At 53.0% G+C, this 27,281-nt stretch overlaps 1 protein-coding gene across 7 annotated transcripts; it reads left to right on the forward strand.

Annotated features, from left to right (window-relative positions):
- Positions 1-1,028: 1,028 nt before the first annotated feature.
- Positions 1,029-24,320, forward strand: VEGFA (vascular endothelial growth factor A). 7 transcript variants are annotated; one of them, XM_037405120.1, is made up of 9 exons: positions 1,060-1,756; positions 7,678-7,729; positions 12,808-13,004; positions 14,770-14,846; positions 15,250-15,282; positions 15,446-15,592; positions 18,050-18,121; positions 19,267-19,398; positions 21,676-24,320. In XM_037405120.1, the coding sequence occupies exons 1-9, from the start codon at positions 1,691-1,693 to the stop codon at positions 21,695-21,697; spliced, it is 798 nt and encodes a 265-aa protein (XP_037261017.1). In that variant the 5' UTR covers positions 1,060-1,690; the 3' UTR covers positions 21,698-24,320. The 7 variants fall into 7 exon arrangements, 6 of the variants coding, with proteins under 6 accessions (XP_037261019.1, XP_037261017.1, XP_037261018.1 ...); XM_037405122.1 differs by lacking the exon at positions 15,446-15,592 and having other exon boundaries at positions 1,029-1,756; XM_037405121.1 differs by lacking the exon at positions 19,267-19,398.
- The last annotated feature ends 2,961 nt before the right edge of the window (positions 24,321-27,281 follow it).

The following is a 27,281-nucleotide window of genomic DNA, read 5'->3' on the forward strand; positions in this document are numbered from 1 at the left end:
GCAAAGAAGGAGCTCAGTTGGGGAATGTCTGCGGTAACCCCAGTGAGACAAAGCTGCCTTTTTGCCCTTCAAATACCTTCCCAGAAAGCAGGGTGGGGTTTGATGGCAAAACCTGCACCCCTTCAGCCCGACACCCATGGCACATGGGGCACGGCTCCGGCAGTGCAGGCGGGGGGCTGGTGCTGCATAAAGAGAGGTGAAGCCCAACTGAGGATGACACCCCACCCCCCACCCCCCTTTAGCACGTAGGTGCTAAGAAATCACTGTATCTGAAAAGCGAGGGCCTCGGGGGGGACGGATGATGTCTGTGACCACAATTTGTCCCCTGCTGCCCCCTCCCCCCAAATGGCTCCGTTGGACTTTGGAGCAATTCCCACGGGCAAGGTGAATTTTGACCCGAACGTGCATCCATCGGCGGGGCAGAAAGGGTGGAGGCAGCGCGGCCCGTGGGGCGGCGGGGGGAAGGCCGGGCGGGCGGGGGGCGAGACGTGCTGGCGGCGTGGGGCCGCGGTCCCGCGTGGGGTGGCGGGGAGCGGCGGAGGGGGCGCGCACCCCTTTACCTCCGTGGCCTTTTCGCCAGCGCGGAAAGGATGGGAGGGGAGGAGGGAGGAGAAAACGCCGCGGAGGGTGGGACTTCTCCGGAGCGTGTCTCCCCGCGGCCGCGCCGAGCAGTTGCAGAGCGCCGGCGAGCGGGCGGTGGGGCGGGCGCTGCGCGGGGAGCGGGCGCTGCGCGGAGCCGCCGCTGGAGTGCGCGGAGCGCGGCTGCCGGTGCGCCGGGGCGAGGAGCGCACGCCGCGCCGGCGGGGGACAGCGCGCCGCGGGAGCAGCCCTCCCCGGGCACCGGGACCTGCTGTTGGCTTGCCGCCTTGCTTTATCCTCTCGTAATTTATTTTTCCCCACCTACACTTTGATCCGCTGGGATTTTTTTTTTCCTCCCTTTTCTGCAGAGCCTCCCCCCCGCCCCAGTTCCCTCCCTCTCTAGCCAGTTTGGATTTTTTTTTTTTTTTTCTTTTTTTCCTTTTATATTACTATTCTGATTTTTTTTTTTTTTTATTAAAGCGGTGGACAGAGACAGGCAGAGAGAGACAGGCAGAGAGGGCAGGAGGAACGCGCTCTGTTCGTCCCCTCCACCACCATCACCCCGACTTGCGGAGAGGGGTCGGGCCGAGCGGCGGCAGGATCAGCCCCTTCCCCCCGGGGAGGCGACCCCGGCTCGGGGAGCCGCCGGAGGCAGCCGCCGCGAAGAGGGGCAGCAGAAAAGAGATGCATTGAAACTTTCCGCGCAAACTTTGGCGTGAGTGCGCGAAACCGAGCGCGGCGCGGGTGCGTGCCTGCCCCGGCGCGGGGAGAGCGGCCGCGGACGGGCGCCGCTGTGGAGCTCGGACTGCCCGGCGGCGGGGGCCGGGCGGCGGCGGGGCGGCCGCGGAGCCTGCGCTCGGCCCGGCGGAGCGCCCACCGAAAGCAGCAGCAGGGGCCGGCGGAGAGCCGGGCTTATGGAGGGGTGAAACCGGAGACCCCGAAGAGGAACCCTCCTTCCCCCGGAGCCCCTCGCAGCGCCCGGCCGGCGGTACCCCAGGAGGCGGCGGCGGCGGGCACGGAGGAGGCGCGGGCGAGAGCGCGGCGGGGCGGCGGGGCGGCGGCGGCGAGGCGGAGCGCGGCGGGCCCCGCTCCGCGGCGTGCGCTGGCAACCATGAACTTTCTGCTCACTTGGATCCACTGGGGGCTGGCGGCGCTGCTCTATCTGCAGAGCGCGGAGGTAAGCGCCGGGGACGGGGACGGCGGCGGGACGGGGGCTTTTGTGGCCTCGGGGGGGGTGGGGGGGTGGGCGCGGAAAAGACTTTTCCCCCCTTGTGGTTTTTTTTTTTCTCGACACCCCCCCCCCCCCTTTCCTTCTCACCTGCTCGGTGTGGTGCCGCCGCGCCGCTGGCACCGGGTGCGGGTGGGTGCCTGCAGCGCACACGTGTGTGTGTGTGCGTGCGTGCAGCGCTGCGGCGGGGGGGCGAGCGCTGCCCGGCGCTTCGCGGGCCCCCGGGGCAGCCGGCAGCCCGTGCGGAGGGAGCGCGCATTGCGCGCCCCCGGCGCGGAGCTCCCGGGGCGGCGGGGCCGGGGGTGCCGGCGGGGCCGGGGCGCTGCGCGGCGCGGGGCAGGGAGGCAGCGCGCTGGCTTCTTGCATCAGCCTCGCCTTCCCGTCCTCGGGTCTCCTGACATTGCAAAAGGGTGTTTCGGCGGTATTTGCCTTGGGTCCCAGCTCGGGTTCGTGCCGCCGAGTGGAGTTCAAAATACCTAGCCGGAAAAACAAATAGAGATCAAAGAGGACAAAATGGATTCTGAATTTCTTCCAGACTGAAAAAAAAATTAATCAAAATACGTGTCTCCTGCACCGAGATTACAAACCCGCGCATTTTTCTCTTCTCTTCCTCCTCAGTCACTTTTACTTTTGCCTCATTGTCATTCCTGAGGGATTAGAAACCCACTCTCCCTCCTTTTCTTTCTTTTCTTTCTTTCTCTCTTTCTCTCTTTTTTTAAGGAAAAAGAAAGGCAGCTTTCTGTACAAACCTGTCCTATAAATCTGTCTGTTTTCTAAAGAGTCAAGAGGGCTGTGTTGCCAAGAGATATTAAGGGGTTTAGACAGAGTGCCCACGTGAAAGTGGCTGTGTGCTAGGCGGGCATGGATTACGTTTTAAAGGCTATAACAGGTTAGTTCTCTCCTGCCATTTCTCCTTGGAGAGAATGTGGGCCAGATGATCTGCAATCGTGAAAATAAACGTTGCTTGCAAACTAATCAGTTATTCACATTGTTTGTTCAGCACCGATGCTGGAAGGTAACTCCCCAATTAGGAGCCATTTCAGCTGTAACTGAAGTCATGCAGGCACTACGCGCTTTGTTTCTACCCTGTTATATCTCTACTTTCTCCAGTGACAGCCGCACGTTGGGCTGTACTCGATGGGAGCGGAGGTGCACCTCTCCCTGGCGTGTGGCACAGCGCAGCTCTTGCCTGCCAGCCTCAGCTCGGGGAACAATCCTTTCCGCCCTCCCAAGAGTTTTTCCACCATCACCTAAAACGGGGGTTCTTTGCCCCCTGGCTCCTCAGTGAACTCGTACAGTAGTGTCTGTTCCCCGGCTATAGGTTAGACAACTCTGTATGGGTGTCTAGTGATAATACCCTTTAACCCTCCCCTTGCTCCTTCTCCCCTCCCCTTCCTCTTCCCCAGAGAAGGAAACGGCTGATCAGGTAGAGTCCAGGTCTGTCGGCCCTCAGGAGTCGTGTAAAAGCCTCATGCTGCCTTTTCTCCCAGGCAGGAGGATGATGCCGATGGGAAAGGAAAGAGGATAATCATGGGGAAAATACTAGGGAAGAATTAGGGGGTGTCGGTCGTGGTGGGGGGAAATGTTGTGGGGATAGGTACGTGAGAGACTGTGAGATGTTCAGATAGCCGGGTGATGCGGGCCATATAAGTGCTCAGGCGGATCGATGGTGAGGTCTGCCCTTTGGTTCTGTCCTTATTTGTCCGTTGATCACCCAGGCACCACGGTGATGGGAACGTTAGAAATACCAGCAGATCTCACGTAGGCAGCTTGACGATGACTCTGGGCATGGCAGAAGGCATGACTCTTCACGCTGGGACTAGGGTTTTGTGCTTTGATGATAATATTTATCTGTACTGTTAATCTGGCTGTTGTGCTGAATAAAACCTATCTGGCTAGCCAGGCGCATTGGAGAGCATTAAATAAAAGCTCAGGCAGAGGCTGAGCTGGGAGAGCGTGGTCCCAGCGTGTGTCAGGGAGCTTTCCTGAAGGAGAAAGAAGAGGGACACAGGAATCATGGTGCTCCTCTGGTGAAGGTGGCAGGGGGATAGCTCCTTACTGAGGAAATTGTTACAGTAGCTCCTGCAGCAAGGCTGGGACAGTGGGAAATTATGTCATGGTTGGGGATGGGCTGTTCTGATGCCACAGGTGTCTGCCTCCATTGGTGGCGATAGCCTTTCTGTGCAGGAGAGGGAGGAAAAGGTGGTTTGCAGTGCCGCCCTCCCAGCTGTTTGCCTATGCTGAGCTGCGGTGCGCAGTCCTTGCTCCCCATGGGGTCAGGGAGGTTGTGTTGTTGTCCCCTTCCAGTCCCTCTTTTCCTAAAGAATGGGGGACGGTCTGTCGTTCCTCATCTTCCTTTGTCTGCGGGTCTTGGCGGCAGCCGGGTGGCAGGTTACCCCTGATGAGGGTCTCGGAACTCTTCGCTTCCTGCCCTGAACTGTGGAGGGACCTGGATACACCAGCTGTATTGCCATAGGGAACAGGCATCGATCAGACACCGAGGGAGGGAGAGCAAGCCTGTGACTAGACTGCTAATGATCGCACACCCACCAGGCTCCCTGCCTTTGGTGTGCCTCTGCGCCAGGCCACGACGGGGAGCCACCAGAACCTGTTTCCCCAGCCCACAGGCAGCCAGGACACAGCGGGTCACCTTCCCCAGAGCTGCTCCAGGCCTTGCTCCCAGGACAGGCTGCGAGGAGTGTTCCTCTGGGAGAAGGGGAGAGGGAAGCCCATGCTGACATCTCAGAGGGGTTTGCTGATTCGTGAGCAACCCCAAATCCGCTCTCCTGTCCATCCTGCTCCGTGTCAGAGGTGCCTCGGCTGTGCTGGCAGCTTGCAGTATTGCTGACCTCTGTCTGCATGTACAATGGAGAAGGAGTGCAGTGAGTCCCGTGTCCCCCCTGCTTAAGTAGAAACCGCTGAGAATTTCTAGTGCCTAAGACGAAAAGTGTCTTAACTCTGGTCCCAGAGTCCCTCTCAAAGTGGATGGATTGTTTGTTCCAGTCCTAAACAGTTACAAAGCTCTTTTAATGAGGCTGCACAGATTAGGGGGAGGGGAAGGCAGAGAAAGAGTTCTGGTGGTGGTAGTCAGGGGAGTGATGGTTAGAGGGGAATGACTTGATTAACCTTTTCTCTCCCTTCAGAGAATAACTTGCTTCAGACAAGGACTGGGGGAGAAAGGGGACAGGGAGGGTGCAGACACACGGATGGTGTGAAGTGGGTTTATTCGTTAGGGAGGGTTTTACTCCACTGCGGGATGTGCATTTGCTGTGACCTGCAAAGGGCACAGAAAGGAGCTTCCCCTTGGTCAGCCCCGTTCCCAGGGTCATTTATCCCACTCTTGAGCACAAGGGTTGCTTCCACACCTCTGTGAAACGCTGAAAATCTGTTGGAAGGAAATTGTGTTACAGAGCTGTTGGGTAATGCCAAAAGCCAGCAGAGGAGAGTGTGACCTTCAGGCTCCCACCGAAGGGCACGCTGGGCCTGCTTGTCCCTTGGAATGCTTTTGGTTCCCCATTGCCCTGTCTGATATGTAGCGGACTGGTTTAAAGTGAGGCACAAGCCTCAGCCTCACCTGCTGTTCTAGTGGATGGGCTTTGAGGGCACCTAAGTCACAGGTGAAAGGCACTGCTGAAAGGGCAGAAAAGTTTCTTGGTAGAGTGAGCAGAGAGGGTGTTACTGATAGTTCTGGGAAACCTTTCAGGTTTCTGCTGAGAGCTCCCCTGGGAGTGCTTAGAAGCTCTGTGCAGACCTCGTGTACGGATCTTATTTCTGGTTCTTGGGGTGGGATCGCAACCCAGGTCTAGGTGATTGCCGGGAGAGTGTTCTGGCTCCTGCTCCAGTACATCAGGGGCAGAGAGAGGTGCTGGCCAGGTGCAGGGGAGCAGTGACAGTATGTGGCTTCTGCTTTCCGTCACCTGTGCACCGTGTGTGCTTGCGTGTGAGGAGGTGGTGGGATTGGCAGTTGGCTGGGCAACCTTGCATGGAGAATGGGTAGAATGACCCTCAAGGTGTCTCTGAGCTAATTTTGCCATGGCCATCATGGTCATGCTACGTGCGAACCAAAAATCCCTCTGTGAAAGGTCTTGGGGGCGTTGTGAATTGGATAAACTGACTTGGCTCGTGATCCTTTTCCTGTGCTATGACACAGACTGAGGCTTTTCTGCCCTTGATGCGGTTTTCATTTGACCCGTAGGTTGTCAGGCGCCGAGTGGCTTCGGAAGGCCACTGCAACCCCCGCTTGCCTCCATTTTGTTTGTGCTGTTGCAGTGACCTTCACACTTCAGGAATGAAACTGTTTCTAGGAACCAGCTTTTTAAACTGTTGTCACAGCACTGAGCTTGGGCTCACAGCCCTCTCCTCCCCAGGGAAGAAACAGATCCATGGGGTGGCTCAGGTCTGGGCCGGTGAGTTATGCCCAGGTACAGAAAGACTTTGGTTGAAATGAGAAGCAAGGAGTTCGGTCAGAGGGACCTCAGACAAAGGGAACTGTGCACAGACACAAAGGAGCGGCTGGGAGAGGGGCTTCTAGGGCTTCGCTGGCTCTCTTGCTGCCTCCTTTTAAAAGCTGATGCTTTGGGCTGCTTCAGTGGTGGTGCTGCCCCATGCATGGGGCTACCTAGAAGACTGTCAGTAGCAGATTCCCGTTGTGAGCTTGGGGTGGACTTTGCCTGCTCGATTCAGTTGTCTCCGGCCGCAGGATCAGAGGGCCTTTTTCTAAGCCTAAATGCAGCAGATTGCTGATGAAGCGGTGTTTTATATGTATCACCACGCTCTTTTGGGGCCTTTGCTGAAAGACGGCATGTTCTGGGGCGGATGGCGTCACACAGGTGGCAACATACCTCGGGGAAGTGAATCAAGCTGGGCATTTTTTGGTTTTGGTTCAGAACAGAACAGCAGGGGGAAACCTGACTTGGCTGGAAAGTTACGTCAGAGCTAAAACCCTCACGCAGAGCAGGAAGAGTGGAGTTTTTGTTTCACCTGGAATTAAAAAGACTTCCTTAGTAAAGCAGTGTAATGCGTCTCCATCCCGGTCTGGAGGTGGGTTACCTGTCGCCACTCCTGCCTGCGTCAGCGGTGTGGAAATGCCCCTCATCCCAAAAGGCAACGGGAGTGAGGACAGAGCTCGGGGCCTTGGATTTTGCCCAGGGGAAGCGTGGGGAGCGCAGGGACGGGAGCCCCGCTGCTGGGCCACGCAGGGGACTGCGGGGCAAGGATGCGTCTCCCCCTCTCGTCTCCGGTGCAGGGAGAGGGGGAACGTGGGTGGGATGGCGGTGACCATCGCCAAAGCGGTGCTGTCACAGTTAATCGCTCTGACACCCGGCCAGATACCAACACCTCGGTGGCCACCACCACTTGGCGACAGACGCCTGTGACATTGAGAGGGGAGCGATGCCCTTTGGCGCCTGGCCGCCCTTCTCCCCCCTCTGCCCTCCCGGGCCGGATTCACCTCGCGGGGGGCGGAGGAGAGCGGTGCCAGGCGGGAGGGCACCCTGGTGTTTTTCTGCCCCGGGCCCAGATTTGCTCTCAGGTTTTCGGCCGCGATCACTGGAAGCCCCTCCCGAGGGACGCGTTTCTCCCGCCGGGGCCTCCCTCCGGCCCGGCCGCCTCCCTCCCACCTGCCCCTGCCCCCGGCCCGGCCCGGCCGCCCGCGCCCCGCTCGGCTCCCCGGGGACGGGCAAAGACAAAAGGTCCCTCTGTGCCCGCCGGGGCTGCTGGGGGCACGGCCCCGCCTCGGGGGCGCCCGGCCCGCCGCGGCCTCCCCCCGCCCCCTGCCCGGCGGGGCGCCGGCGGCGGGCCCGGGAGTCCTCCCGCGCCCCGGGCCCGAGTAACGGCTCCGTGTGGTGACCGATTCTCTGTTATCTTTGCAGTTGTCGAAGGCGGCTCCTGCCCTGGGGGATGGGGAGCGGAAACCCAATGAAGGTAAGCGCTGGGCGGCTTCCCGGCGGGCGGGGGCGGCCGGGGGCTACGGGGGAAGGAGGCCCGGGCCCCGGGAGCCGCCGGCGGCCAACACCGCCACCTCCCGGGGAGCGGCGGCGGCGGGAGCCGGGGGCTGCCGGCGGGAGGTGCCGCCGCCATTAACCCCGTGCGCCGCCCCCTGCGCCCCCCCTGCGTGCCCGGGGCGGCCGTGGGGCGGCCGTGGGGCCGGGGCGTGCAGCAGGGCCGGGGCGTGCAGCAGGGCCGGCCCAGCCCACCGCTGGCTTCCCACAACTCTGAGGAAAACTGCGTGCGTGCGCTTGTGCACATACACACGCTCATTTTTTAATATATATATATATATATACACACACACGCACGCGCACACACAAAGAGCTGGGTAGTGGCGAACAGTTTGCTAGGGATTCACCACAGTGCTGTAGGAAAGGATTTGTCATCTTCCCCAGCAGCGCTGGCGGTGCCCGGCTGGGTGGCCAGGGCTGATCCACAAACAAAGGCCGAAGCAGCACCCCAGCAATCCCCAGGCGGCTGGGCAGCGGGTCTCAGGGGGGAGAGGGGGAGGAAGGGCAGCCCAGGGTGATCTCCTGGAGTTGTGCCTCCCGAAAGTCCCAGGTAACCCCCCCAGTCAGGTTATTGCTAAGTGCTGGGCTCAAGAAATACACCCTTTTGCTCTGGTTTGAGCTGGCAGGCTTAGCGGATTCAAGGGACAGCAACGTGATCCAGTAGGTTTTACTTATCCAGTGCGAATGGGACCATTCCTCAGTGGGGAAACGAGGTGGTGCCTCTGCAGCCCTTGTGATTTTGTGTCTCTTTGGCTGCCCAGAGGCCAGGCTGTGGCAGTGTCCTCTGCCTCGTTAGTTTTTGCAAGTACCCGCAGTCAGCCCCCAAGTTAGTCAGACACGCTTGCTGCAAGTGCTCGTCCAGTGGAGCCCTGTGAGTTGCAGGAGATTGGCTTTCTGTCTTCAGTCCTTGGTTCAGAAGTGGGATAAAAGGATTGTGGACTTGGGAGTCTTCAAGCTGAGGTTATCATCAGCTGCTTTAAGACCATCCTGATGGCCTTTTCCCCATACCTTCACAGCAGAGCAAGACCACAGGCTCCATGGCAGGGTCTGATGGAGGTCTTGCAGGGTCCCTGTGGGTTGTGACCTCCAGCGTTATTCCAGCTGGAGGTCAGCAGAGGGCTCTAACAGTGTGGGCCCAGATGGGCTTTTTTTTTTTGTCACACTCGATTTCAATTTATGTAACTTTACTGGTGTCACAGACTGCATGTGTGCTGCCAGAGGTTTGTGGCAGGCTGTGTTTGGGATAGGTGTCCATTTTGCATGGGCAGAATACCTGATTTGATGGTGGGCTGCCGCCTGTTGCACTTGAGCCTTGCTCCTGCTGAAGTCAACAGAAGAAGGTTCAGTGACTCCAGTGGGAACAAGATGGAGCCTGCAGTGCGGCTTATTTTGGTAACCAGTCCTCTGCTGTTGGTAGGAAAGAGCTAGAGTCCTCGTCTGTGCCATTTGTTGTGTGACTGCTTTCTCTGGGGAGGGCAGGAATCAAAAAGAATTTAATTCCTGGTTACAAGAAGACTGATAGGATCGCAGGAGAGGTTGGTCTGGCAATATGAGTGGTGAGACTTCGGTGCTATTGCCTTGGTGCTATTTCTGATTCTGTGATGCAGATACATCTGTGAGCTAGAAATCAGGACTCTTGGCATTACCTTCCTGGCTCTACTTCTGTCCTGCTGTATGACCTTGGAGGTTCTCTCTCAGTACCTCAGTTTCTCCTCTGTGAAGAGGAGATGATGATATGCCTCTGTTCCACAAGGACAGTCCTGTAGTTCCTTCCACTGAAGCTGTTGAGGTTGAGGTAAAAGGTGATTTTGTGTCTTTGGCTATTTTATGCTTGCTCTGAGATGTTGAGCTGTGGCAGGTTATTATTTGGGATGGACTTACTCTGCTTGGAGACTAATTTTAGCTTCAGCCCCTACCCTTTTGTGCTCAAGAGAGCCTTCCACATGTTTCGTGGCACAGGAAGTTGTAGAGGAGTCAGACAAACACTCTTTGTTTGTTCCACGAGAAAAGATTTTCTGGTATAAATAAAGGAAACCACCAGCACTTGTGGCTGCACTTTTTATTTTTAAAAGAACAGTGTGTCTGTATTGCTGCTAAGCCATTGATGGGGAGGGAGGCAGAATGATCATAGACTTGCTCCTTTTCTAGTCTAGCATGTTCCCACTCAACTGCTCCAAATTTGGACTCAGTCCTGCCTGCTGTGGCTGTAACTACCCTGAAGAGTTAATGTGGGCCCTGACTTGAGTTTTAACCTTACTTCCCCCCCTTCATTCACAAAGAAGAACCTCTGACTCAAATCTGGAGATGTTTTGCAGGGTAGGGGTGTGGGTTAAATGCAGGATTAACTTTTAACGTGGGTTGAAGCCCAGATTGCAGGAAGGGAGCAGGCCAAGTGGTGTTAGTCCTTCAGTGACCTTTCTATGCTTACCCATGAAAGACAGACCTTCTTCTGTCCCTGACACAACCAATGGAAAGGAAGCACAGACTGAATCAGCCCGGCAAAGTGTGGAATATGACTCCCAGTACACAAGAGTAAGTGTAGGTACGGTAGCAGAGGCAGGGCTTTGCTGTGAGGATGACTGTACCTCAGTCATGTGCTCCGGTTTGGGTGCTAACTGCAAATGAACTATGGAGCATTGCAGTCTCTGTGTGTATGCCCGGTGTCCTGCAAAATCAAGGCAAAGTACCTTTCATGGCAGAATCTTTTGACTGGCAGCTGGAGAAAGATTCCACATTTCCTTTTCAGAGGCTGATTCAGACTTTGGAAAATCATCACAAGTTAAAGTAGAGCCAAAAACTCCCATATTCTTTATGGGAAGGATTTGGTCCTGTCAAATCTCCCAGATCTCAAGTATAGTCAGTCGTCAGGGTGCAGCTGTGAAAGTAAAGGCTCTGCAAAAGAAGTTCAGTATGCTGTTCTGTGGCCAGCCTGTGGTCCGGATTCTCTGGTGTAATCCAGCTGCTTGCACAGTGCAAACATTTAGAAAGCGTGGCAGATGTGAATCGGTTTCACTTCAGTTTTCTACTCTGTGTTGATTTCTGCCTCCTTTATGCCCCAGACTACAGCATTTGATCTGCACAGGTAACTGCCGCCTTCCCTCTCTCTTTCCTTCCCTCCCTCCGCTTGACGTAGGTCTGTAGGCATTTTTATCTAGAACTGTGTCTTTACTGCCAGAGTTTCCAGATCCTTTCTGCTGGCACAGCATGAATAATCAACAGTGCAGTTCAGCAACTGTCACTGTGCCTGCAGAATTTCCCACATACTAAATTGTTCAACTTGTTGGAACACAGGCAGTGACTAAGGTCACTCCAAAGGGGAACGGGGAGAAGGAGGTAGCTGCAGACAAGATAGGAGAATAGCCAGGAGCCATACTGCAGCTAGGGGAGGAAGGAAGAGGAAAGGAAAGGACAAGGAACAGAAACATGCTGTCTTCTAGATGAGGAATACCAACAAGCAGTCCATGCCTGCCAGGCTACATTTCCCTTTCACAAGCCACTTTCTCTTTTAATAGCTGCTCACGCTCTCTGACACTTCAAACTCCCTGGACGGAAGCTCCTCCCCTCTTGTACCCGCTCTGAGCTCTGTGGCACTGTCAGCTCTGCATGACCTAGAATTAACTTTCAACAATTAACTGCGGGCTGTGAGCTCCAAGCCCTGCAGCTTTTGCATTTTTGTGGCAAAGTAACCTTTATGCCAGTTTGTCACAAGTTCAGGGCACTTTAGAAACGCTTACCGGAGACCATTTTTTTCCATGATGCAAGCAGTTTGCTCTTATCACTCAGTTATCAACCTTGGCGCTGTAGGACTCTGCATACTCTACAGGTGGATCATTATAGTGCATAACAGCATGGGGCAGGTACTCTCTCTTTGTGTGTGCTCTTATCCTCTGCTCCACTTGAGACATCCTCCTTTGCCTGTGTGCTGGTAGAGCTAGGAGGCCTGGAGGGCTCCAGGTACTCGTTGTTTGCAGAACTGTACTAGCAGCGGGCTTTTGTGCATGTGTACTTATCTGTCCTATCTCTCAACTCTTTAAATCTCTCCAACCCTTGACCAAGAGCAAAATGAAGCTTTGGCAAGAGACTGGGAAATGTTGAGAAAGGCTTGTGAAATCAGCGCAGGTCGCAAGCAGTGTTTGCTCCATTTGTAGGGAAGGCAGGGGATAATGGCAGATCCGCCCTGTTCCCCCTCCCACACTGCCTCATTGCGGTTTAGCAGCCAGGTATACGGTCTAGTTAATTCTGGGGGTGCGTTGGGTTTGCTTTGAAACTTTCAGTGGGTGGCTTGATTCCTTGGTCTGGGAAAGTGGTCGGTGTGGAGACGTGGAGGCTGTGACTTCTAGCAGGTGCTGTTGTGGTTCTGAGGTGGCCTGTTGAGGTGGATGTTCCGCATGGGCAGAAGAGGTAGCTGACGCTAAGAGTGAAGATATGTGGATGCTTGGTTCAGAACCCACTGCTTGTTCTTGGAAGTGTCTCTGTGCTGAGGTCTGTAGAAAGGATGCTTCTGGCTTATCCCCTTGCCTTCTAAAACCCACTGGGGCATCCACTGGCTCTATTGAAAGGGAGTAAAAGACAAACCGGTGACGGGCCTTGATCCAGAGCACAGATCATCTGCGGCAGCTTCAGGTGCTTTTTGGCTGAGCTAGTATGCTTAGTGACAGCATATCTGAGAGTATGGGGTATAGCGGGGAAGGGGTTTGGGGAGAAGGCACCTGTGGGATGCATCATGGTGCCAGGGTGGCAAATAGTGAGGCTCTCTTGTTTACCTTGTTTATATACCCTGAAGCAGTGGTAGGAAGAGACTGTCTCTTTCTCTTCCCCACTTGATTTGTGTGTGTGTATGTGTGTGTGTAGGGCAGAGACGAAGGACTTAAGCTTGCAAGACTGCTAGTGAAGAGCATAGGGTAGATGTGTTGCAACTGTCTGGCTTGATTTAAGGGGCAAAGCACTAGAAATTCCTGAGCTAAGTTTGCATTAACTTATTCCCTCCATTCCTCCTTTTAGTTATCAAATTCCTGGAAGTCTACGAGCGCAGCTTCTGCAGGACAATTGAGACCCTGGTGGACATTTTCCAGGAGTACCCTGATGAGGTGGAGTACATATTCAAACCATCCTGTGTGCCTCTGATGAGATGTGCCGGTTGCTGCGGCGATGAGGGCCTAGAATGTGTCCCTGTGGATGTGTACAACGTCACGATGGAGGTGAGGGCCCAGCTTGCAAGCCGGCATGCTTGGGTGGAAGGAAGCAAGTCAGCTATCACAGCCACCCCAAGTCCCATCTCTGAGCTAATTCAGATGAAGGGCAGCCTACTCCAGGGAAATGGAAATTGTTGGATCAGGAGGGCTCAGCTCTCTACTGACCCTTTTGCCCAGCATTACATCATGCCGGGTTAAAAGATGAGTTGCCCATGGCTGTTCAAGGCCAAGAGGAGAATCTGGTTTTGGCTCTTGACTTTGCTAATGCCCAAATACAGTACCTAGGAGCATGCAAAGGAGCACTTCATGCTTAGAGAATGCAAAGAAGCTGTTGTCTATGAGGCCTTACAGAAAATACTCATTGGGCCCTTGCTCCACTGTAACTCTGCATTTGGTCCACACAGCTGTTGCTCTGAAGCCAGCTGAGTAGCGCAAAAGGGGAAAGCTTGTCAGTACTCTCTCCTGGAGGGCATGTGAGGTCAGCCTTTACCAACAGAGCAGGGGATTTGGGTCATTAGCTACACTGGCACAGCAGGGGTGGAAAGGGGCTCTAAGAAACACACTGCTTCAGTGTCAAGTGGAAAAGATTTCCTGCCTCTGGGCATCTTCCCTCCTTTATTTGGAGGCTGCTGAATTCTTTCCTTGGAAGAGACAGAGATGGCCACGATAGCAAAGGCTGGGCACATGGGGAAGATGCAAACTCTGCTTTAGAGACCTTTGCCGCTGCCCTTGTCTGCCAGTCTGGATCCCAGCTTGTGACCTTAGTGGTGCTGGTGCCTATTACCCTTAACCTCACCTCCTTTTGTCCTTCAGCCCCTTGAATGGCTACTGTAAATACTGCCATCACTTTTTGATATGTATGAGAGACATTCAGGGCTAAGTGATTAACCAGCAAGCTCTCTTTACTTGTCACTTGAGCTGTGTTTGAACACTGGCAGAGAACCTGTCTGTACCCTTCTGTAGTTCCCCATGCTGCTTTTCTACTTGCAGGTTCCAGCCTGGGCCAGAGCATGCTAGCATGGTGTAGATAGGGATGGTTTTCTTCCTACCATTCTTTGCTGAATTACAGTTTTTGGCTGGTATGCCTGCATGCCTGTAAAGGGTCAGAGGCGCTTGAACAGATCTCTGGTGCAAATGCTAGAGCTAGTGGTCCAGCCAGGTTCTGGGTTGAGAGAATGTGACAATACGTGCTTAGCTTCCAGTACAACTTCCCTGGAGGCGCTTGGGACAGGGGGATGGATGATGTCTGGCTCTGCAGGGCTGTTTTAAGCACAGATCACCAGGTTTACTTTGTGTGTCAAGTCACTGAGAAAGTGAAGTGTCAGCTGGGAAGGAACGCTGGCTTAGGGAAACTGAGTCGGATATGAAACTTTTGCTTTGGGCCTTTGCATTAGACTGAAGCATGCTTCTATGTGAGAGCAGGCTGGATGCTCCGGTACTGTCTCTCTAGCATCATCCAGGGATGGCTCAGTAAGAACCTTGCTATGGTGTTACGTCCTCTGCCGTGCCTGTCTCCAAGGCAGTCCACCAGTGCTGGCACCTTGCACACATGAGCAAACAGAGCTTTGGCATGAGTCTGGTGTTGCTGCTTTCTTGTGATCAAAGACCTTCTCTGACTGGGAGAACGGGGTCTCAGAGCCAGCTTTTCTCTCTGCCATGCTTTTCCCAGGAGCACCCGGGGTGCAAATGCTTTGCTGCGCAGCGGGCTGATGTGGAGCTGTGAATATAAATAGTGAATGGGCAGTGACCCTCTCTGTTTCTTTCATTCCAGATCATGAGAATTAAACCCCATCAGAGTCAGCACATAGCGCACATGAGCTTCTTACAGCACAGTAAATGTGACTGCAGGTGAGAATGGGGCAGCATTGGTTCCTTTTGCAATAAACTTATTCTGAGCCTTTCCTTTTTTCTGCCATTGGGTTGGGACTGTTGTCCAGAGGCTTCTGCAGTCTCCTCAGCTGGTTTGCAGTGGGATGGCTGAGCCTGGGAAAAGAAGTCATTTGCTGGCAAGCCTCCTCCATCTCTAGTGGACAATGCAAGCTTGCAGCCATGAGTCTTTTGGCACTGGCTGCCAGCGAGGTGCAACAGGAGGGCAAACACTTTGAGAAGGACCACTTAACCTGTGCCATAGGCATCCTGCAATGCCAGCTGTACATGTCCTTCCCTGGACCTGGTGGGAACTGGGGATAATACTGGAAGCATATGTGGTAAGCTCCCTTCTAATGAGGTCTTTGTTCTCTCTTCCCCCCAGACCAAAGAAAGATGTCAAAAACAAACAAGAAAAGTAAGTGACAAGCCTTTCCTCCTTTCTCTTTTGGTGGTTGGTTGGCATTTCCTCTCCCCACTGCCCATTACCCTTTTCTTTGGTTGGAGATGCTCACTTTGAGAAGGTGTTTTTGGAAATGGCATATGGTAGTGCATGGGGCGACACTCTGAATCCATTCCAGGTGGGCACAGAAACCCAGATCTGACGGTCCTTCCTTCATACCCCAGACCTGGAGCTTGCATGACCCATGGCCACGGCAATCATTCCTAATGCTTTATCCTGAGTCAGGGAAGTGCCGTCGTCTGTGTCCTACCAGAATGGATTCAAGGTGCAGCCCCCATTTTCCCTTCCCTCTTCCTGGGGTGTTTCTGGTTACTGCAAATCGCTGCCTTTCTTTATTATTAATTTTTTTCTTGCTGCTTGAGTGAGTACTTGCTGGCTTCTTTCACAGCAGCTTGGGTAGGAACTCTGCTGGCAACAGGGAGAGGTGGCAGTAGAGGCCTGGTGGAGGCAGGAGTGATGCCATGCAGGATGTGGTGCTGGTTTTGTTGGGTGGGAGCCTGGGAGGGTGTAAAGGGAGGTGGATGTCCTAGTTGGGTCTTGGTGGAGGCTTTCATGAGATTTTTTTTCATCAATCTGATGGATTTGCTGTGGTGACCTGAAGGAGGTTAAGGCACAACCTTCCTTTTCCTTCCTCCTCAAAGTAAAAAGGTTGTGGAAACAAGAGAAATAAGCTCTCGTCCTGCAGTAGTTGCAGGGACGATCACAAAATGTGGAACAAGATTGAAAAGAGTGACCTCTCTGGGAAAGAGGGTCAGCTGGATGGTGCATGGCTGGGATAGCAACTTTGCCTTTAGAGGTGTGGAGTTATGAGAGGAAGGGGGTCAATGCTGGGAGATGAGGCTGAAATGGAGACAGAGGGAGCAAGAAGGAGTGTGAGAGAACTTCCTTCACCCCTCTCCCAGTGGCTGTATATTTCTAGCTGCCTTCCAGCCTCTCCTCCTCCCCCTGGAAATCTGCTCCTAGCTGCACCGGGCTGTGTGCAGCAAACACTCCTCTCTGTGCAGGGCTGTGTTGGGGACGGTCGGTCAGCGTGGCTCTGTGGTTTGAAGGTGTGTGAGAGCTGGGTCTGTGTGAGCTCTGGTGAGGATGGGGTGTGGGTGAAGCAGCCAGCCCAGACTGTGTTGCATTCCCTTTCCTTTTCTAACAGCACCTTGCCTGCTCTTTGCTGGTTCTGCACTGCCTGGGGAAGGAAGGGAAGGGATGGGAGAGCTTGGTGTGCTTTGATTTGTGCTGGATTGAAAGTCCTGTTATATTGGTGCCCCTCTCCTCCCTTCAGGTCGATTTTCCTCCCCTCACCGCATCCCCGTGACTCCTGACATGTAGGGCAGAGGCTGGGAGCGAGCTGATGCTCTGACACTCGTTCCAGTGAGACGGCTTGAACAGGGCCCAAGAAACAGCTGTGGTGCTTTCCCTTCCGCCCCCCACATATCCCCAACAGCTCCCTCCCGAGGTGGGCTGCGCCAGGGAATGAGGGAGCCTTTGCTGAGCTGCCACAGTGCCGGGGCACACTTGCCCGACGAGCCCTGGTGCTTTGCCTAGGGCCTTCTCCTTGCATGTCTCTCCTTTGGTCCTGTGCGAACGTGGCTCCAGGAGCAGCACAGGCTCCAGCCTCCCTCCCTCCCTCCCTGTGCTCTCACTGGCCTGTAGGGATCCACTGTTGGTGTCCAGGCCTGCACATCCTAGCCCCTGTCTGTCTCAGCTTCTGCCCAAAGAGTCAGGAGAAACTGGTGAATTTTTCAGAATGGAGTCAGTGCCTTGGCTCCGTCCGCTTGTCTGCCTGGCAGATCCATGGTGAAGGTGAGGGGAGGGAGGGAAAAGAGGGAAGATCTGAAAGCTGCTTTCTGGTTATCTCCTGGGTGCCATCACTAGGTCAGGTGTCCCTCTTTTGCCTTCGGCACTCAGGATGGAGACTGCCAGAGGGGATGTTAGCAGACATCCACCACGGTCTCCTGGAGTCCTCTGAACCACAGGCAGGAGGTGGGAGTGGGTGAGCAGAGCCTTCGGGCTAGGTGGCCCGCTTGCACGCAGCACTGCTGTGTAGACCAGGTCATTCCCCTTGTCTGTGGGGTCTGAGGCCAGGCCCCCTTTGCTCCCATCTCAAGGCAGGATTACCGCTACCCTGCAGCAGAGCTGTTGGAGCTTGGCTGTTCCCTCCTAGGCCTGGTGGTGCTGGGCAGGGCATCAGGTCAGAGCGGTTTCCTTTTCCCTGGGGAGAGCCCCTCTGCTCAGGTCGCCTCTTGTTAGTCACTGTGCGCCCGTGCTTGTTGCCTAGAACGGTTGTCTGCGCTCACTGTGGTTGCGTGATGCTTTCACAAAGCTTTCTGTTCCTTCCTCCTCATCCCCTGTCCCTTTCCCACTTGCTCCTCTTGTGAGGGGGCAGGTGCCCCTCTGAGGCTCCAGCAGATCCACCTCTGCTGGCAGCAGCCCTGCTGGAGGTGGTCTCTGCTGGGTCTGCGGCGCTGGCTTGGCTGTGGGCAGGCTGGTTGCGGAGCTGGCAGCAGCGCAGGAGGGCCGGTGAATGTGTGTGTGAGGTGGAGATCTGTGCTTCGGCCCTGGGACTTGCCGTCCAGTCCTGCCTCATGTGCTTCCCCCCTCCCAGCAAGGCACATGGCTGTATTTTTTCCCCCTCTTCTTCCTTGCGTTTTCTTCCGTTTTCTCTCTCTCTCCCTTTCTTTCCTTCTCTCTCTCTCTCCTTCTCTGTTTTTTTTTGTTTTTCTTCCAGAAAATCAAAGCGAGGAAAGGGGAAGGGTCAAAAGAGAAAGCGCAAGAAAGGCCGGTACAAACCACCCAGCTTGTACGTTTGTGTCCTCTGCTTGTAGACTCTCTTCCCTCCCTCTCCCCAAACCAATCCGCCTGCTTGCTGCTCACTCAAATCTCACCCTCCCCTCCCAGTCACTGGTGGGCTGCAGACCCTGCAGGGGCAGCACTGGTGGTGGCACCGCTCTAGCACTAAGGGTATCTCAAGGAAGGTGGCTTTAGCTTGCTTGGCTCTCTAATCATCAGTGGCAACCATTTTTTCCCAAGGCACAAGAATGTGGGTGGGTGGGCGAGCGCCCTGCACCTCTTTTCCACGCCTTCCGGTTGCAATTCTGTCATCTGCTTTCCCCCACTTGTCTCGTGCCCTCACTTGCTACGATGACTGGTGACAGGCAGGCTGGCATCTGCCGTGCATGTGTGTGTGTGCGTGCGTGCGCGCGTGTGCGTGTGTGTCTGGTGGAGTCACAGGCGGAGAGGAGAGGTGGGATGGCGGGAAGCTGGAGAGGGGGTGCTGGGGAACTGGGGAGGGTGTGCACTTTTTTCCCCCTTCTCTTTCTGCTGGATTTTGGTGGCTTCTCTCTCCCTGTTTCTCTTGCTGTCTCTTTCGCTCTGCTCTCACAGTGGTTCACAGAATCCTGCATTGTAAATCCATGGCCCTTCCATAGGAGATTCCTAGATGGCAAGGTTGGGATGGGGCTTACAGAAAGGAGGGCAGTGCTGGCTGCAGGGGTAAGCATGTGATGCTGGAGCCCAGCTGCTTTCCAGGGGAGGAGAGACCCTGTGCATCTAACTCATTTAGCTGCTGGCCTCTTTCTACTCGAATAGCCCACTTCAGAGAACTCCTTTCATCGATTTGTCAATAGCTGGCTGGGACCTCTCACCTTCCCATCCGTGCTTTTCCCTTCTTCCTCCCTCTGGCCTGTGCCAATGGATCCAATGCAGCATTTGTGAATACTGTGCAGAGAGCCTGTTTTCTTTCTCTTTACGCTAATGCAAGGGGGTGCTGTCCTGGGGCTGCCGGGGTGCTGCTGGAAAATCCATCAGCCTGCGACGCTCCAGTGGGCAGCATGGGGGCTGTGGGAGGGGGCAAGGGGATTGCTTTGATGTTTAGGGTGTTGCATGTGTATTTTCTTTCTGCTGAAGCGCTGTAGCTTAGACATCTTTCCTTTTGCCTTTTTGCAGTCACTGTGAGCCTTGCTCAGAGAGGAGAAAGCACTTGTTTGTACAAGATCCCCAGACCTGTAAATGTTCCTGCAAATTCACAGACTCACGTTGCAAGTCGAGGCAGCTTGAGTTAAACGAGCGCACTTGCAGGTTTGTGTCCTGAAGGATGAAAGAGAAACACACAAAGAGAAAGAGAGATAAAGAGAAAGAGGGGGGAGCTTGCTTCCTGCTGACTTCTGGCACCAGTGCTATATGATTACTTCTTTTCCCTGTCCTACGTGGGCCAGAGGGGCTAATTGACATGAGGGCAGAGTTTCCCTGTGTCAGAGGGTGGCTGTGCATTTCAGATGTGCTGTCAGAACTTGGACGGGGACGGCTCCCAGAGCAGGGCATTTGTATCTAAGCTATCCTTTCCTGTAGAACAAGATAACGGAGTTCATGTTGCTAAGGTAGCCAGGGGGAGGGTCTGTAGCCCTCTGTACACTATCTGTATGCAACTTTGAGCGTACTGTTGGACAAAGACAAATCCTTAGCTGACTACAATTTGACCACCCCTGTCTTCTAAGCCTGTTTTATGTAGCTTCTGGACACTCTGCTGTGTGCGGAGTGAGGAAAGCCGGGCCAGGAGCTTCCCTCAAGGCTGTCCCCACGTTATCCTTTGCCTCTTTGTTCTTCTAAAAGCCAGGGCGAGCACCCTGTCCTCTTGCAGTGTATTCACAGTTCCCTGTCCATGTCTTGTCCAGAGTTGTGGTTTGAGGGCCTGCTTTCAGGCCTGTGGTGTGGGATACAACAGGATTGAGTCTGTCTCTGGGTGAAGGCAGGCAGCAGTCTGTATTTCAGGTGTGAGGTGGGAGACGCAAAGACACTGTGTGGTTAGCGTTTGTTCAGAGATCCATGCTGTGCATGTGTCATCTGAGTGTTACCTGTCACGCACCATCTGTGGCATAGACATGTGCAGAAACCGATTCCTGGTTCTTATCTGAGCACTTTGGTGAACTCGGTGGGGTCTTTTGACTTGCACCAGCTATGTTTGTGTCTCTGGTGTGGGATCATCCTACCTATCCAGAGAGAGACGTGGAAGTGGGGTTGCTAATGAGCCCTTGGCTGTGACTCTGAGCTTCAGTCCCTTTCACAGAGATCTAGGCAAATTCCTCCTGTCAAGAGAGTATTGCAGTGGCAGTGGCTGGATGGGGGAGAGATCCAGGGTCCTCTGTGGCTACACCCTGAAAGAGGAGACATCCATTTGACTCTGCCTACCTGGAATCTGCTGCTGCTAAGGCTGCTACAAGTAGCAAGTGCCTCCTCTGGGTGTGAAAATGCGTTGTGCCCAAACCAGAGAGGCATTGGCACTGCCAGCGTGGTGGAAACTGCTCTGTTTACAGGAGAATTTTCTTGGATGCTGTAATTTCAGTGGAAAAGTAACTGATGGTGGGGCCAGAATAGAGCAGCTTCTGGAGTTAAACTTCTCCCAGTGATCATAACCCCTGAGGCATGAGACGAGACCTAACTTTGGCGTTTTCCCTCTGCTCCTGTTCCCAGACCCCAGAATAACTGGAAATTACCCTGCCGAGTTTGAAGGGTGAGAAATAGCAACAAATACAAAGAAAAAACAAAGGATACCCTAAAGAAGTCATGATGGCAGAAGGGGGTTACTGCTTACTCTTACTAGTCCCTGTCTGTATTGGGATAATTGGCACTAAGGGAGGTTTCCAGGGCTGGTGTGTTGGCCAGAAAGATAGGAAGGTGTCATAGAAGCGGGTAGCTTATCTGTTTCCAGATAAAAAGCTGGTTAAGCTGAAGTTCCTCATGCTCTTTCTTGTAGAGTTAGAATTGGGCCCTACAGGGAAGAGTAATTTCTCATTTCTCCTGCTGCTTCTTCAGGCTGCTGCTGCTGTTCTCTGGTGCTAACCCCTGCTCATGACAGCTAGTGGAATGAGAGGCACTTTCTTTCCACATTCTTGCCTGCATGAGGCCTTGTTGTCTGCATTGCTTCCAACCCAAACAGCAGGCTAGGTGGAGAACTGAGGGAGTGTGTCTTTCTGCATGCATTGCTTAGCCTTTTTTTTCTGTGTTTGTGTGTATCTATGTGTGCACGGTGTGAGAGGGTGCAAACAAGACAGTTCACCTGTGAGAAGGCCTCCGATTCTGCTCCTAAATTTACCCCTGTACCGGTATCCCTCACCCACCACGTCCAGATGAGCCTGGGGGAATAGAATTCATTGACCTGTGCATGGGTCAAGATTCTCAGCTGTTCTGCCCCATCTGCACAGCGCTTCACCCCACCAGTGACATCATGCCATGTCTTAACACCATGTGCTCTTAAACACATTAGCCACCTCCCTTCCTTCCCTTTCCTCTCCTACTTGCACCCCCATCACAAACATTGACCCTTCCTCTCTTTTTTTCCTTCCCTCTCCTCTCTGACAGATGTGAAAAACCGAGACGGTGAGCAGCGGAAAAGAAGGGGGAACAGCCCTGTTTCTGGAGCCTGATTTCTCGCCTAGACAGAAAAAAACAAAACAAAACACTAATCCAAATGAACCCTAAAAATGAAGGATCGGTAGAGCACAGCACTTTCAGTATGGACGATGGACTCCGGAAGGAACATTCCCCAAGGCACCCGCCGCACAGAATTCACCTTTGGGTTTTGAACTGTTTTATTTTATTTTTCTTTTCATGCTGCTAAATAACAGAGCCAGGAAGACTATAGGGGTGTATTTGATGGGGTTTCCCATGCATACATATATATGTGTGTATACATGCATATACATATATATATATGTATATATATTTTAACCACATCTATATATACATATATGTATATCTTAACCACACACACACACATATATATATAAAATATATATATATATACTGATTATTTTTTTTAACATTGCTAATGTTATTGGTGTCTTCACTGGATAATACTCGACTGCTGTGGACACAAGCGGGCTACTTGGGGCATAAGAAACAAGCTAAGACTGGACTTGAGTAGAAGCGCTAGGTGTAAACTTCTTAACTCTAACTGACGTGTGTGGCCTCCGCTGTTTCTCTGTAGAGTGTGCTGTACCACAAGCCACCTTCTCCTTGCCTGGGACAAGGGAGGAGAGGTGATGGAGAGGACGGGCAGGGAGTTCCAAAGAGCGGCATCCTAGGGTGCAATGGGTCAAAGGCCAAGGAAATGGCCGTCTCCGTGATCAAGGATTCCTCCTCCCCTCTCTTCCCCCCAACCTTCGCCCTTACTCGTCTCATAACCTGCCTGCCTTGCTGGGACATGGGATGTCAGTGTACATTTTGCGTTGACTTTATTTGCTATAGAAACTTTTGCCAGAGAGACATGCTGGCTTCTCTTAAGGATGGTGGGCAGCTGATGCGCGCTAACTTTCCATTCAAGGAAGTATCACAGGAGTCTAGATTTCCTGCCCTTGGTGGCTGCAAAAGGACACAAGGCCTACAGTGTGCTGAAGCAAGAATGGGGACCGGTGCATAGCCACACAGTTGTTCAGCACTGTCTGCTTTCTTCATGCACAGAGCTGCCACTCAAGAGCATCCAAGATGCTTACGGAACATTTCTGGAAAGGGATATTAATCAAAAGTATATACACAGTAGGGGTGTGTGTGTGTGTATGTGAATGTGTGCATTTGTGTCTGTGTGTATGTATGTTTGTGGTTTTCTCTCTTTTTTATATATATATATTTATTTTTATACATATATATATATAAAAAAATAATATATATGTATGCCAAGATTGGAGGGGGGATAAAGAAAGCAACTTCTGCTGCCTTCAGTTTGTGTGCCCAGTGTGAATGACCTTTAAGAACGTCAAGATATTTTTTTTAACGATGTACTGTAAATATCAGGCCCCTTTTCCACATCTTGGGCTGGGAAGTCAAATGTGAAGGCAGCCGGAATCCCTAAGCCATGTCTGAGAATCTTGGCTATGTGTGTATCTGCAATATACGCTGTGGTGTATGTGAAACCCACCTTACACATGCGCGCACACACACCCCCCAGAAAGCGTGTTTGTACATCTATGTGGATATATATAATCTAGTTCTGTGATTAAAATTATTAATAATAATAATAATAATAATCAAAAAGGTACTCGGTCTGTGTCAGAATGCTGCCAAACATCATCTGCAATTGAATTTTCAACGCTTGATAATGTACAACACGGAAAACTTCCAAAAAGACAAGACAGTCTAAAAACAGACTCACAGCAAGTGACTACTAACCACTAGGTACTCCCCATCCGACTGATGGCTTTCAGAAGGAGAAAAAACACGCGGGTGGGTGCTTGCATCTGCAACGTATAATACTCATGCTGCATCGTGCGCAAGACAGAGGCTTCCGATCGGGGGGAGGGAAGAGAAAGTGTTTTATATACTTATTTAATATCCCTTTTTAAATTAGAAATTAAACAGATAATTTAATTAAAGAGTAGGGATTTTTCAGTATTCTTTGTTAATATTTAATTTCAACTATTTATAAGCCGTACCTCCTTTTTTTTTTTTTTTTTTTTTTTTTATTTGTACTGGTTGTGTATAAATTTAACCTTCCTGTTGTCCCGTTCCATCTCTCCCCAATTGTTGGCAGAGTCAGTAGCATGTTATGGGCAGTTATTTAATTAATTTCTCTTAACACCTACCCCTACACATTCCTATTGAGACAAGGGTTAGATATACATCTACATACTATATATATATTTGGCTATGTGTTTGTATATATATATATGTTTATGTATATGTGTGATTCGGATTAAATAGACGCTACGATTTTTTTATATATGTAAAAAGAAGAAACAAGAAAAATAGAAAATTCTACATCTTGAATCTCTCTCCTTTTTAATTTTAATATTTGTTATCATTTTATTTATTGGTGCTACTGTTTATCTGTAATAATTGCGGGGAAAAAAGATATTAACACTACATATTGTGTCTAGTGAATTTTTTCAAGATATTCCTTAGTACATATTTATTTTTAAACAAAGAAATTACAGATATATCTTAAAAAACAACGACGACGACGACAAACAAACTTTTTTTTGTATTAAAGAATTTAATTCTGACCTTGATTTCCTTTGCCTTCTCCTTCTGCCTTGCATCTTGGTTTTCTTCCATTGTGTAGCAGACCCTCCAGCATTGCCTCTGGAGGCTACAGGGCGCCAGCAACCTGCCAGTTGGACTCCTGGATTTGGGCTCAGAGCCTCCAAAAGCATCTAGGTACCTAAAGCCTGTTGAGATGAATGGGAGGTAGGCGCCGAAATACTTGCGTGGAGCTGAGCCCGAGTTCCCCACGCGGTGAGAAGAGGGTGGTCTGATGGGCAGGAATGAGGGGGCAGGACTCCTGCGTTCCTTCCCAGCCTCTGATGCCAAGGAGCGCGGTGATGGTCCCAGCCCTGCCAGTGCCTTGTCAGGAGCCAAGCCCCACGTGCTGGGTGCTGCACAGGCATGAGTAGACACGATCCTGGTGGAGCTTACAAACCATGATGAAAGTAACACTCTGAGCGTGTCCTTCACTGGTGATGGACTTGCGGTTTGCAGCTGGAGTAGCACGTATGTAACCCACTGCCAGCAGTGGCTCAGCAAGACCTTGCCATCCCGGATGATGTTGAACAAAGAACTATTCAGCTCCGACTGTGCTCATCGCTTCGTGAGGGACCTTGGTACCCTTGCACCTTTTGTGATGCGCTTTGGGCTCTTTGGGATAAAACGCTCTTTGGAAGTGGTCTTGTCTGCTCATCAGCCGTGGAGGTGAGTGTTTCATGTGCCAGTTGTCTGGCCACGCTGGGAAGGAGCATACAAGATGTTCCTGGATGTCTGGGAGGCGACTCACCCGGGTTAACACAGAGAGTGCACTGAGTTCATGGCCGCCTCGGTCCTGCTCTTGCAAAGATGAAGGAGCTGGCTTTTATTTAGGGTGGACTTGGGTAGCTCAGTGGGTGGATCAGCAGCCACAGCCTCTGCAGAGGGCAGAGTGGAGGAAAGAGGACAAGTACTTGAGGAGGGTCTGGTTCGTCTTGTTCAGTAACATCTTGTGGAGTGCAGCGGTGAAGTGAGAAGGTGAGCAGGGGCTGTCTGTGGATGATGCTGCCTGAGGAACCCAAGGAGTTATGTCCCTTGTGTATTCACCACCAGCTTCTGGATCTATGGCCTGCTTTGCAGATGGCTGTGCAAGGTGACAGCAAGGTTTGCCTCAGTAGACCTGCATTGTCTCTATCTGACCTGGGAAATGTTTACAAGTCACCAGATTGAGATTGAAACTGGCAGGTCAGTGGTGTTCCCCTGGGCTGAGCTGGGTGTGAAATCTCAGCACGAGGGAGCCCAGGTCTCCCAGATGGATGAGGCGGTGGGTCCCTGCTGCCAGTTGCAACACGTCAAGCCCTGCCTGCCGATGGTGAGCTGGGCTGGCTGCTCCCAGCGCCTGGAGGACCAGAGCATGCTGCACCCCTCTCTTTTCCTACCTCTGAGGGCTCAGGAGAAGTAGGACATCTGCAGAGCCAGGCGAGCTGGTAGCCACCTACCCCATGAGACAGTGGCAGCACCTGGCTGAGTGGCATGTTTCAGCTGGGATGACTCTACCCGCTCAAAGGATTCCCTCGCATGTGGCTGCAGCAGAGCTGAGGCAGCTTCCTCAAACACTGCAGCACGAACCTGCCCAAGCCAGCTCTGAATGAGGTACCTGGGGCCCTGGCAGCAGTCCAGCTTTTCTTTGTCCTCCAGGGTGGATATAGCTGGGCTGTCACGTCTCGTGAGGAGAGTGATTGCAGCTTGATGTTGGAGGGGAGCTTGGCCTGGCTGGAGAGGCTGCGTGCCAGTGAGGAACCTGCTCCTGGAGGGTTTGGGACACAGGAGCGTGGCTGCCCCTCATCCTGCCCAGGGTTCGCACCTGGCTCACCTGTTCCCTTCCGGAGGTGAGGTGAGGACACATGGAGCGAGGCCAGGTTTGAAGGCTGGTGCTCTGATGTCGGCACGCAGCCTTTCACCCTGCTGATGAGGACTTTCTCTCAAAGTCTTCTGGTTACATCCACATTTTGGTGGCTGGCTAATTAAAATGCTATCTTCAGTCAGCCAGCTGGTGCTTTCGTCGTGCCTGCCTCATTTATTCTGTGGGACTCAATGAGAGGAGGCACCGTGAAAAGCAAAAAAGGGTGGCCTGTGCAGACACGACAGAAAACCCCACTGTCAGTGGGAAAAAAGAGTGCAATGCCTGTAAAGCTTCTGTCCTTCAGCATGGTCCCACAAAGGGCCTTGGAAGCCCAAAGGAAATCAGTCCCGCAGGCCACGTCCTCCACTGTCTGCTGGCGGGAGCTTTGATAGCGACAGATGGGTATTTTTATCCTAGTCCATGTGGTGTGGGTGCAGGCAGCCTCTCCGTGCTTGGGACGCCTGAAATTTAAGCCTAATCTCGATCATCCAGCACAAGGTCTGCAGTCCCGCTCCATGCAAGCACCATGTTTGCTCCCAGCATCCCATCTGGGGCCGGGCCAGTGTGGCCCCGGCAGCACTGTGTCACCCCACAGGCAGCTGCTGGTCCCCGCTGTGCCCTGCAGCGCCCCATGCCCTGCAGTGTGATGGGGCGGCTGAGCTGCTGGCTGTCACTGGACCTCCAGCCAAGTATCCTGTATCTTGTAGGACGTGGTGAGCTGTGGATAAGAGCGGGGAGGTGATACCCCCTGCACCAGCAGTGAAGGAGGGTGTGAAAGGAACGGAAAGAGTGCCTGACACAGCTTTGGGGAAGGCTTTCACTTCAGTTTGGGGTGGTGGGAGGACCCTGGGGGCTTTACACCACAGAGAGGGCGAGGGTCAGGTCCCCTCTCAAATGTCAGTGGCTTGCTGCCTGCCTGCATCAGGGGCAGGGTCCTGAAGTACCTCCCAGAGGTGCAGCTTGCCACCTGTGTGAGAAGGGTATAGCTTATACAGGCAAATGGGCTTCTTGGGCATGTCAGCTGGTTACCTGCCCCAGTCTGGCCTAAGGCCAAAAAAGCCTTCCCATAAGGATTTATTTCAATTTGCTGCCTGAGCCATCTCCATAC

This window comes from Falco rusticolus, chromosome 12 (genome assembly GCF_015220075.1).
Source record: "Falco rusticolus isolate bFalRus1 chromosome 12, bFalRus1.pri, whole genome shotgun sequence".
Taxonomy (NCBI): Eukaryota; Metazoa; Chordata; class Aves; order Falconiformes; family Falconidae; genus Falco; species Falco rusticolus.

Bases quoted from the DNA above. Each gene is read 5' to 3' on its own strand.
- VEGFA (XM_037405120.1), top strand. From the start codon at position 1,691: ATGAACTTTCTGCTCACTTGGATCCACTGGGGGCTGGCGGCGCTGCTC. The intron at 7,730-12,807 runs GTAAGCGCTGGG...TCCTCCTTTTAG, and splicing joins GGAGCGGAAACCCAATGAAG to TTATCAAATTCCTGGAAGTC. The intron at 19,399-21,675 runs GTTTGTGTCCTG...CCTCTCTGACAG, and splicing joins TTAAACGAGCGCACTTGCAG to ATGTGAAAAACCGAGACGGT.